Source organism: Furipterus horrens, unplaced genomic scaffold (assembly GCF_987537825.1).
Source record: "Furipterus horrens unplaced genomic scaffold, mFurHor1.1.pri manual_scaffold_4, whole genome shotgun sequence".
Classification (NCBI taxonomy): domain Eukaryota; kingdom Metazoa; phylum Chordata; class Mammalia; order Chiroptera; family Furipteridae; genus Furipterus; species Furipterus horrens.
The window spans coordinates 140,503,097-140,515,255 of NW_028327174.1; the positions used below are offsets into that span (position 1 = coordinate 140,503,097).

A 12,159-nucleotide genomic window follows, 5' to 3' on the forward strand; every position below is an offset into this window, starting at 1 on the left:
ATTCTTGAGAATATGGAATGACGAAAAAGAAGGAAGGAAAAAAACAAAACAAAAACGACCCCTGAATACAAAGACCTATAAGGAATGCAGTTTAAAAATAAATTCATTTTTTTACCTGTGGAACTTTGAGGAATTGGGTAAATCTGGTTTCCAGCAGAATTTTAAAACAGTAAATTTAGCATCATTGGAAACGAAAGTAAAAATTTAGGCTGTAACATAAACCACCCACACTGGACTACTTATTTATATTGATTCTCTGGTGTACTGACAATCAGTGAATAAGAACTCTTAGATATACCAGAAAGAGGTTCTTAATTGAACATGTTGCATTTAAGTCCATAAAATATTTAATGTCAACATTTTAAACACACAGGCTTATAGGCTTCATCGGTTTTTGATTTATATGGTAAATGTCTGTTCTTACCCATCCAGGGAGTGTGGAATTCAGTTGAATTTATAAATGTAACCTAGAAGAAAGTGAAATTTTAAATGACAATTTAATTATCCACCAAAAAAATGTTTCCAGAAAACATTTCAAAATAGCTAGCTACAATTTTCCCTGATGACCTAGACCTTGGAATTTATCATAGTTACTCTTTAGCCCAGAATGAAGAAGAGAATAAATAGAATTATCATAGTAAGGGGGCCATAAGAATGAAGAGCTGAGCCAGAAAAACTTTTTGCATACAGAATATTGGGTATTTTGCCCAAGAATAAGTGAGCCTGGGCTAATAATCTATAGGATCTTGACTTTCTATGTCCCAATAGTCATATTATGTGAAATTATATTTTAATCATAAAAATATTAAATTGATGTAATTTTAAACTCAGCATGTGATTCACAAAACATCAAGAAATGAAGCTTCAATTTAAATGCTATTTCTGTAAAGCAATGAGTATATACTCAAACTCTTATATTTATTATTCATGTAATAAGTCTCATTTTCAAAGAATGTTCAAAATACTTCCACCACTTGATGTATCATTAATTCAACCCAATGACTAGGCAAGCCACAGACTGGGAGAAAATCAATACATGTATCTGACAAAGGATTTGTATTCAGAATATATAAAACTGTCCTACAACTCAGTAAGATGAACAGGCTTAAAAATGGGCAAAAAGCACTAAATAAGAACTATACTTTGTAATAAATACTAAAATATATTTCTAAGCATTTAAATACAATCAAGTTACTTCATAAGAAAATGTGTAATTTGAACTTATTGGGGGAAAATGGGGGTAACTTCAGCTGATTGAGGGTAATCCTGTTCCTACAAGAGCACACTTTTTGTTATTAATTAAAGGTTCCAGGATCAACATAAGGATAAGCGAGAAATTCCCCTAGTTTGTTGCCTTCTGAATCATAGTGGAGCATTCGGAAGCAAACATCACAAAAGAAACACGGGTCGTCTGGTGCAAAACTGTCATTGTTCGTCACCCATCTGCAGTTAAAAAGAAAAAAAACAAAAGTGCATCATGCTGTAACATGACCTGTAATGATATGTAAATATAACATTCCCACTATTGCCTTCTCATCCTATCTTATTCATAATGATAATCTTTCATAGGATTTTTGGTAGAGGTACAGACATATCCCTGTCAGTACTCTACAAGGCAACAGGGCAACAAACAGATAATACTGCAGAATGCTGCTTCTCTGAAAGACTACTTAAGTTAAGTAGAGAAGAATATAAATCCATAATTGAAAGAGCATGCACTTACCATGACATACCTAACCAATGAACTGTCATATGAACATAATTTTCTTCTAACAGGCCATCTTGAAAAACAATAAGTTAGATGCTATAGATCTGATAAACTTTTGCTTAATTTATCTTTCAGTAGTAATTTGAAATTCCAGCTGTTTTACTTAACATTCAGGATAAAATGTTATAGAGAGTATACAAATGGGAAATATGGACATTATTCAACTAAATTTTGTTTTTTGACTGGCAATGTTATTAGTCATAATTGAAAATGCTATTTTTCAGTTTATCTGAATTCTGCATCTCATGGAATGTTATTACCCCAATTTCCATTTTAATCTAATAACTGATTTATGTTTTCCTGTTTATCATTTGGAAAAGCACATTGTGGTAGGGAACCCCAAACAAGCTGATGATATTAAATTCTCTTTTTCCTCTGAATGGTTTGTTGACTGATCCAGTTAAAGAAATACTCAAAACATGGACAATCACATAAAACAAATTTTATAAAATCATATTTTGACCTCTTTATGTAAGAGATGCTGTGCTGCTTTTTCGTTGAGGAGAAACTATAGGTGAAATGGTTTTGTAACCTGCAGAGGAGGCAGGAGGAACACGGGTCCCTGATGACACTGAGCACCGCGCCGACCACACTGACTCTGCCCTGGACTTCCTCTACACCTAGTAATTTCCTTATTGTTGAAAAATGTGGTTGTAACCTACTAAGCTGATCTGCAGCACTTCTCTAATGAATAAAAAAACTCCTTTATATTATTTATACCCCAAAGTTAATCTTCAAATACAAAACAGAAAACTGAAATACCAAAAATAAAAGATGCAACAACTGAAAACCCATACTTCTCAAACAAACAAATCACCTACCTGGCTGTGTACATTTTACAGACAAAACATTTTCTGGTCCATAGCCAATGCTTCTTGATAAGAAGGGGATAAAGTGTCCTATCCAAACAGTCATCATGATGCACAAGCCTTTTATACATGAGAAAATAAATGAAGATTTTAAAGTGCAAAATTTTTGTGACATGTAAGGAATTCAATATATCTATACCTCATCATTTAACAACATATGTAGTTTTTTTTCAATTTTTTTGCTCACAGAAGTTTTATGTATATACTGATTTGTAAACCATCTTTGACCAAATTGTGTTCCACAAAACACATTCTCCCAAACAGCATTTTGGATCAAACAATGCTTTCTATGAAATGTCCCAAATCCCTTCATGGTAACCTGCACTGTAACTTTCTGAAAGGGAGATGCTGTACGCAGCATTTCTTAAATGTATTCCATCATAGAATCCTTGTTTCACTCAACACTTAAGATGTTTTTATGGAACACAGCTCGAGCAACTAATTGATCTTATTTATCTAGCTATTTTATGGAGATTAACTGGTTAGGTGTTGCAACATGGCTCTTGATTACTGTTCCCTTTATTAAAGTCCAAATCTGACTCCTAGTTTCAGATATCAGAATTAAGAAATTGTGAGTGGGAATTAATCTCCACTATGATGCTAATCAGCTGAGTGAGTTTGGATAAATCTCTTAACCATGCTGGACTTCAGATTCTTCGCCTGAAAAATTAAGGGACAGCTCAGGATATTCTCCAGATCCCTGGTTCCTGACAATTCTAAAATTTGATTCTTATTTATTTTTTTAGCAAGAAAGGGTAGTAATATATCAGCATCAGAAATTGACTAACAAACTTTTAACAGTTTACTAATTAGTAAACTATGGAATGACACTGAAAGATTAAATCCACCTGTAAGATAAAAATGACTTATAGTCTAAATTATGTTCCAAATTGCCATTGTTAGTTTAAGGAATGACACTGTGTAGCACTATGCCTACACTATAAGAAATGTAAGGAAAGAGCAAGCACAATAGTTTATATAAAAGTTATTTTTAAAAAGATTTTATTTATATATTTTTAGAGAGAAGGGAAGGGAGAAAGAGAAACACGGGTATGTGAGAAATACTCTGGTCAGTTGCGTCTCATGTGATCAGACTGGGGACCTGGCCTGCAACCCAGGCAGGTGCCCTGGCTGGGAACCCAAGGAGGGGACCTTCGGGGACCTTTGGGTTGGCAGGCCAGCACTCAACCCACTAGGCCTCACCAGCCAAGGCACTTACGTAAAATATAAAAAAAACATTATTGAAGAAAAAAGTGTACATAATTCTGAAAGTCATATAAATCTATGAGGTTTACGAGTTCTCCTGGCTTTTGCTTCAATTGTTCGCAAGGGGCAACTGTTATATTCTTAACTGTTTCTTTATAATTTAGCTCTTCAACCCCTCTCTACAGCAGCGGTCCCCAACCTGGGACTGGCTTCGCAGAAGACTGGAGGATGTGGGGCCGGGGCTGACATGGGACTACACAGGAGGCAGAGCTCAGCTGAGCTTCCATCGGCCACCAGGGGATGGGTGGGACAGAGTTTCCCCCTCTTGCCCACTGTGGATGGCGTGGGATGGGGGAGTAGGAGGAGAAGAGGGAGGCAAAGCTCAGGCAAGCTTTGCTTGCCGCCTGGTTCCTAATAGGCCACAGACCAGTACCAGTCTGTGGCCTTGGTGTTGGGGACTCCTCCTCTAAAGAACTACTATAACTTTGGTTAAACAGATAATGCTTAAATTATGATGAATTAATACTACTACCATCTAAGCTGCATAAATCACTATAGGTTCTTTTTACTGTGTAACACTTTCTTTTCTAGGTACTAATTCTCTCATGTTTGCATCTGAGGAACTCGGTGTTCCTGTCACTAAGTCAGTTCCCTGTCTTCTGACAGATTGGTAAACATTCTGCATAACATCTGTGCCTACAGGAGGTCTAGCAGCTCTGGACACCCTTCCCAAGTCCTCCATCCTGCTTGTCTCTGGGTTAAGCTGTTCTCCCCCTGTTAAGACAGCCATCCTTCTGAGAGTTCCTTTTTTCCTCTTAGCTAGTCTGTTTTGCATTCCATGTGTTTTTTCTTTTTCCAGGTTTAATCATTGTATGATGTACTACTTCAGGCAGCTTCCTCACAATCAGTGCATGGGAGATCAGGTTTTTGAGACTGTTGACTGAGATCCCAAAGAAATGGAAGCAAGGACTTTCTGAAGCATCAATTCCTATTATTAGTATAATAAATACATTGCTCCACAAGAAAAATGTAAAATGGTGTCTCAGAAGGATTCCAACTGTTGACAAAGCAGAGCTTATTCCTATATAATGTCCTTCATAAATTGATATTTCCTAAATAAGGAAATGAAAAGCCTTAATCATGAGAAGAGAGAAGGTACCAGCTATATAAAGATCATAACTAATCTTAAAACCTCATTTTAAGCTATTTTTGTCCTTCCCACTTTAAATCTTTATGAAAGCATTAAGACTTCATATTTTTCAACTATTAGAATTCTTCTTCTCTCTCCCAGTTCCCTTTTATCTCCACAATTTTGGCAGAAGGCAAGAAACTGAGAAATACAGCTGCAAATTTGCAACGTGCCTATACGGTATACAAAGTAGATGACTACTACCTGAATCACAGCTGTCGAATATACAAATGGTGATACTTTTTAAAGTATTTATAAATTTTTAACCTTCTAATAAACAGTAAAACATTTCTTATTATATATTTTCCAAAATATAAACAAGAGAATGCAAAGCTGATCACTGAATTAAAAGCACTTACTCTTGCTGTTTCCAAGCCAAGCTGCACTGACAATTACTTTTATTCCTCTTATTAAAAGCAAAACAAAAAACCCTGTACTTTTATACTGTAAAATAAAACAGAACAAATAAAATGTTCTGAGTGCTGCCACTTACCTTATGTCAGTAATGACAATCACATGTTCACAGTCTCCCTGGTGACAATATAAGTAAGCAAAACCCAGTTTAATATGTAAGTCATTGAAGGTGAAATCTTCCATTTTAGCAGTCTGAAACTTTCCATAGCCTCTATCATGGGACTCTGACCACTCAATGATCGTTCTGAGGAGGGAGAAAGGCAAGGATGTATCACTGCTCCACAAAAACGAATGAAAGAAAATGGTTCGCAACTGCAGTATTTCACAAAACCTGGCTCATCCAATTAACTGGACAGTTCCTGTCTTGAGGTGAAAATCACAGTGGTTGATACATGTTGGAATTAGGAGTTCTGAATTTTTCTCCATTGGTTATAGCAGCAGTTTTCAAAGTGTGGTTCCTAGGACCCCACAGAGGTTCGTGAGGTCAAAATTATTTTTATAGTAATTCTAAAATGTTGTTTGCTGCCCTTTCAACTCTTATTCTCTCATAAATGACCATTTGTCTGAAGGTTACATGACATGGTTTATTACTTCAAACTGAATGGCAAGTGTATAACTGCCACTTCTCTTGCTACTTTATTTTGTTCTGAAAATGTTATCTTTTACAAAAATGTTATTATTGTTCATGGTTAATGGGATTATTTTAATTAGTCAATATTTAAAATATTTCTGAGTCTGAACTGCTAATATGATAAAATATTGAGAGCTATAATCCACATAAAAGCTTTTTGGAGTCCTTAATTATTTCTAGTATAAAGAAGTGCTGAGCCCAGCAAGATTGAGAACTGCTACATTAGAATATAAACACAAATGCCTATAATTAAAGAGAATTTATATAAACACTCAAACACATTCCATTTCTCTCTCTCTCTCTAGCTGCTAGGACACTGATAATAAAAGTGACATAGTCTAATTGACATCATGATTAGATATAAATTTTTCATGTTATGTACTTAAGAAACGATATACATCACCTAGGACAAACAATTGTGTACACTAAACAAGCAGAAAAATAGTGAAAGATGAACTTACTGCTGTCACCTCATTCAAAGAACAGACATTAATAAAGCGTTTAAGTGGGACTTAGTTTCTTTTACAGATGTATAATATATAAGGCTCAAAGAAGATTTACTATAATTTCTAAAATAGTTTTAAAAAATTCTGGACAGTGGGCAAAGATCCTGAAATGGCTGACGTATATTTTTGGTAGTTAAATTTTCTTGGAATAAAAATTCTGACCAACTTTGAAAATATTTTTAAAATAGAAAATTTTTTACCCTAAATCAAACAAAACAACCCAACAAAATAATTCCTGGGTAAAGATCCTTAAGAGACCAGTAAGAGTATTTGTGGAGATAATAATATTTTGAGAACTAGAAATCAGAAACTTTGAGAAGATTTTTGGAAACTGTACCTGCTCAAATCTCTGCACTCAGGGTATCTTTTATCATTGTAAAAGGTTCCTTCGAAATAAAAGAAGGCTGATTTGTATAGGTCCTAAAAGAAAACAAGATGTTATTGAGAGAATGCAATTGTTAAATTGTTTCTAGTATTAATTAAAATTCTGTATGCCATAAAAATCACACAAATATATTTAACAATAACTTTATACAACTTCACAGAATACACTCAGTTCATTCATTAATTTGTTTAATATTTAATGGGAACTCTTATGTAAAAAATAATATATTAGCAGGTATAAAAGTGTAAAGTTTTATCTATTATTTTAATCGCTAGGTTTGATTTAAATTTGTACTCTCCTGAGATTCATGAAAGAGACCCAAATAGGAACAATATAAACTTCAATGTTATTTTATTATACACATACACAGCAGTGACAAGTATTTTAGATATTAGAACTAAAAACTAAACAGTCATATCTTTGGTGTTTCCCCAAGGATAATAACAATAATCATAGTTATCTTTATGTCTTTCTTAAAAATTTTCAATGTGCTTTCACAAAAATTTCCTCTTTATATTTCCAGTAACTCTTAGACAGAATGTGAATTTCTAGTCTTATTCAAGCAATCTTGCCCAAAGCACCAGCATAGTCGCACAACTGCTCTGAACCCTTAGGTTTCTTAACTTTCAGTCTACCAGACTTGCCATCAGAGGGGTGTCTCTTAATCCTGAATGCATAACAGAATTACAAAAACATCAAAGACCAAGTCTTACCTCAGATCCATTAAATGAGACTCTGTGAGGATGTGGCTCAGGCACCAGTGTTGGCCCAAGCTCCCCAAGAGATTAAAATGGACAACCAACGCTGGGAACCACTCTGTTAGACTTGTCTTTCACCATACGCTTAGAATTAGACCCCTGGGAGAGGGTAAAAAAGATTCGTGTTCTCTTCCTTAACCTACACTTTTTCCTTGGACTTCAGTTTCCTCACCTATAAAACCAGAATAATACCTGGCATTCTATCTACAATATTGTGATGAGAACCAGAAGCAGTTTATGAACTATAAAAGATATATAAGTTTCAGATATTAAAATAATTTTACCTTAAAATAACCTACTAAATTCTCTGCTACTTTTTAAAGCTTCTGATTTTTTTTTTTCTTAATTGTCTTCATTCCCCCATTTACAGATCATCTGGCGTTGGTGTCAGGCACCCTTCTAAGACTGGTTTTGTTGTCTCTCCTTGGATAGCTCACTAAATCTCCCTGACCCACTTTTTCTCATATTTCTGTAAAATATGAGTAAAGCCATTACCTTCTTTCCAGGTGACTGCAGAGATAAAAGAATATAATGTACTATAATACCATGTCTAGGTGCTGTTAACACAAAATCTGTCACTTAATATACTTCTAAACCCTCAAAGAGGTCTGCTAGGGTCCAATACTACTGCCTTATTTTGAAAACAAAAACAAAGAAAGTTCAGTGTATGTAAAATTTTGTTCATTACCAAATGTATCTATAGAACTTCATTTTAAGTTATTTAGGCAACTTAATGCTTTGATGTAACTATTAATTAGAAGGGGAACCCTAAAATAACAAAAAAATGTTTTCCATTAAATCCTAAGTCATCATTAAAAACTTCCTCATTTCAGTATACAAATGGTTAATAGAAGATGTGAGTAATTGCGATACAAGTAATTTTCATTTTAATGGTAACCAGTGATCCTCACTAACTAGTTTCACTATTTTGTCAGCTACTTTAGCTGACCAAGTTCCCAGAGGGGATGAGAGCAGGGAATCAACCAACCAACATGGAAAAACTAGTGTAAGAAGTTACTTCTGTTATTAATCTAATATAAACCGAGTCTACTTACTTCCATTTTATAAACAAAGTAACTATCAGTAACTAATATGATCATTTGAACATAGTCACTGTTATATACAATTTAAGGCATCAGTCAGTCATTTGTGCTCCTGCTAACACTGAAATAGGCTATATTGGAAGTAGAAACATTCACAGGCTCTGCTGTGAGGAAAGTGGCACCGAGAAGTGCGAGAGAAGCTTGGGTAAGGAAACTTCTGCAACTTAAATTTATGTTACCATTTTTCCTATACTAAGGCTTTATCTATAATAAGTCTATAAAGTATTTTCTTAAGTGTGCCTCTAAGGAAGACGCTTAAGAGATTATTGGGAAAAAAAAACTAATCGGAGTAATATTAAAAAGTTCAACAGAATCAAACATTAAAATATGATGAACTTCCCTCACTGGTGCATCTCAGCTGGCTGGTCATTCTTTCACGAAGTGAAAGGCCACCATGGGTTCAATTCTGGGTCAGGGCATGAGCCTGTGTTGTGGGTTCAGTCCCTGGGGGGGCACATATAGGTAGCAACTAACCAATGTTTCTCTTTCACACTGCTGTTTCTCTCCCTCCCTTCTCCTCTCTCTAAAAAGAAATTTTTTTAAGAGACTTAAATATAGTGGCCCAACCTTCCTAGTCCTATCACATACCAAATTATTCAAAAAAAGTGTTTTATTCAAGTCTTATTTATTGGTTGGAATAAAAATTTTTATTTCCTCAATTGCTAGAATTGCATCTCACTAATTTGTTCCATGATTAGCTCCCTGTCAAAAAAGCATTAAAATTTAAGAACTTACTTTCAATTTTGTTAGGTTTGTAACTGGCATCAGGTAAAGAGGCAAAATATTCTGGTAAAATGCTGAGAATTGTTGAAGGTAGGTAACAGGTACATAAGGGCTCATTATATTATTATTCTTTGTGTGTTTAAAATTTTTCAAAGGTAAAACTTAGAGCCTGTACACCAAGTAAACAAAAGGGCAGGGAAAAGATAGTCTCAAGCCAGGCATAATGACAACATGACAAAGAAAGAACAAGGGGCTTTGAAGGCGAGTTGACAAGGGTCTGAATCCAGCCTCCACCACCACTCTTAAACATGGGCAACTCAAGACAGTGCTCTGACCCACCTTTTTCTTACCTGTAAAAATGATAATTCTTTCCAAAGATTGTACATTTAGCACATGGTAAATGCTCAATAATCAGATATTATTTTAATAAATGGAGGAGGCAGGAACAATGTAACAACAGGTAAAAGATGTGTAAACATTAAAATAGGGTAACAGGTTATGTAGCGTTCTGTGCGTAGAAAGCTGCTTAAGGCATCAGCACTGATACACAAAACACAATGAAACAACCAAGCCTGGCCAAAATCACTCCCTTGGGTTCCTGGAACTAACACCAATCCCGAGATCTGACACAAACCACTATAAGCAGTGCTGATACAGCTGCAATGAGAAGGATGAATTCAGATTTTTTCTTATTAAATTGATTTTATAAACTTTACAATTACAGCTTTTTCTTTGGTAGGGTTGAGAAATTTTGCAGATTGCTTCTTCTTTAAAAAAAAAAACCTCTTATTTCCCAGTCTGCATACAGCCTTGAAATTCCACTTGTTTTTCTTAAATTCTAATATTTATTACCAAGAACACTGAGATGGCAAACCTGAAAAACCCAAATATCTTAAAACTATTTCAACATAACTAAAAATTCTGAAGTGAAATCTATGTGTGAGTCTTGATGCTGGCTGCTCTCTGTGCCAGTCATTGAAAAGACTGGAGCACAGCCAGCCCCTGGGGCAGAGAGACACGCCAAACAGTATCAGCGTATTATTATAAGCCCTGCAATAAATGAGATGGTGCGATAGTGGCAAAGAGAGGACAGTCAAGAAAAATGTTACATAATAAGTGAGTTTTGAGCTAGGTTTGGAAACATGAATGTGAACTCACCAGATGGATAAAGGAAGGGAAGGGCTTCCCATCATGGTCAAACACGTAGAGGCACAAAAAGGTATGGTATGCTTGAAGAAGATAAACACATTCATTTGTGGCTGAAGCATAAGGTGAAAAAATAGGGGGTGAATAGTATGAAACCTTAAGGTGGTACTCATCATTATAAAAGGCCTTAGATGTCAGCGTAAGGAGCCTGGACTGCAGGCAATGGAGACCTACTGAGATTTTTAGATTGGAGAATGACAGGACCAATTTCTTTTAAAAATTTTTATTTTTTTAGAGAAGTTTTAGATTTACAACAAAATTAAGAGAGAGGTACAGATATTTTCTATATATGCCCCATCCCCACACATCAGAGCCTCCCCCACTATCAACATCACTCACCAGAATGATTTATTTGTTATCAAGGATGAACCTACACTGACACATCATAATCACCTGAAGTCCACAGTTTACCCTAAGATTGATTCACTCTTGGTGTTGGCTTTGTTTTTGAAAGGCAGCTTGAGTAGCATGTACAGGGAAGACTAATGGTGTGAAAACCAGTTAGGAAGTCCCTTACCAAAATATATGGTAATGGAAAAAACAGAGTTTGAAGCTATGGCAGAATAAACAGGAATAAAAAGGGTGAGTGTCAGCTGAAGAAAAAGGGAGGTGAAAGAATAATGAGTTTAATTTTAATTTAAACACTGAGCTTGAGGTTTCTGTGGTTCATTCATTTATTCCACAACTATTTGGGCAGTTCCTCTGTACCATACATCATCAAAGAAATAAAGATATGTAGATCACTGAACAAAATAAAACTCCTACCCTCAAGAGTTTATATTCAAGTTAAGGAAGACAGATAAATATATAATGTAATGTCAGGTAGTGACGATAGCTATTAAGAAAAATACACGATAGAGTTTCCTCAAAAAATTAAAAATGGAACTGCCTTATGACCCAGCGATTCCACATCTGGGTATATATCAGAAGGAACCGAAAACACTAATTCAAAAGAACATGTGCACCTCTATGCTCATTGCAGCATTATTTATAATCACTAAGATATGGAAGCAACCCAAGCTGCTTTTTTATCTAAGTCGATAGATGAATGGATAAAAAAGTTATGGTACATATATAGAGCGGAATATTACTCAGCCATAAAACAAATGAAATCTTACTATTTGCAACAGCATGAATGGACACAGAGGGTATTAAGCTAAGTGAAATCACCCAGATAGCGAAAGACGAATCTATCACTTACATGTAAAATCTAAAGAACAAAGTAAATAAAACTGAAACTGACTTACACATAAAGAGAACAAAATGATGGATGCCAGAGGGGAGCAGGGTAAAATAAGGTGAAGGGATTAAAGAGAACAGATTGGTTGTTACAAAACAGGCATGCAGATGTCAAGCACAGCATCGGGAATGTAGTCAATAATAGTGTAATAACTATGTATG

At 35.1% G+C, this 12,159-nt stretch overlaps 1 protein-coding gene across 1 annotated transcript in view; it reads right to left on the minus strand.

The window, feature by feature from the left end:
• Nucleotides 1-329: 329 nt before the first annotated feature.
• SNAPC3 (small nuclear RNA activating complex polypeptide 3) overlaps nt 330-12,159 on the minus strand; it is a 45,643-nt gene continuing 33,813 nt past the window's right edge. The window contains exons 6-9 of the mRNA XM_090274090.1: nt 6,921-7,003; nt 5,526-5,690; nt 2,590-2,697; nt 330-1,443 (exon numbers count right to left, since the gene is read on the minus strand). Coding sequence (XP_090130216.1) covers nt 1,296-1,443; nt 2,590-2,697; nt 5,526-5,690; nt 6,921-7,003 — 504 coding nt within the window. The 3' untranslated portion in view covers nt 330-1,295. The remainder of the gene's footprint in view (nt 1,444-2,589; nt 2,698-5,525; nt 5,691-6,920; nt 7,004-12,159) is intronic.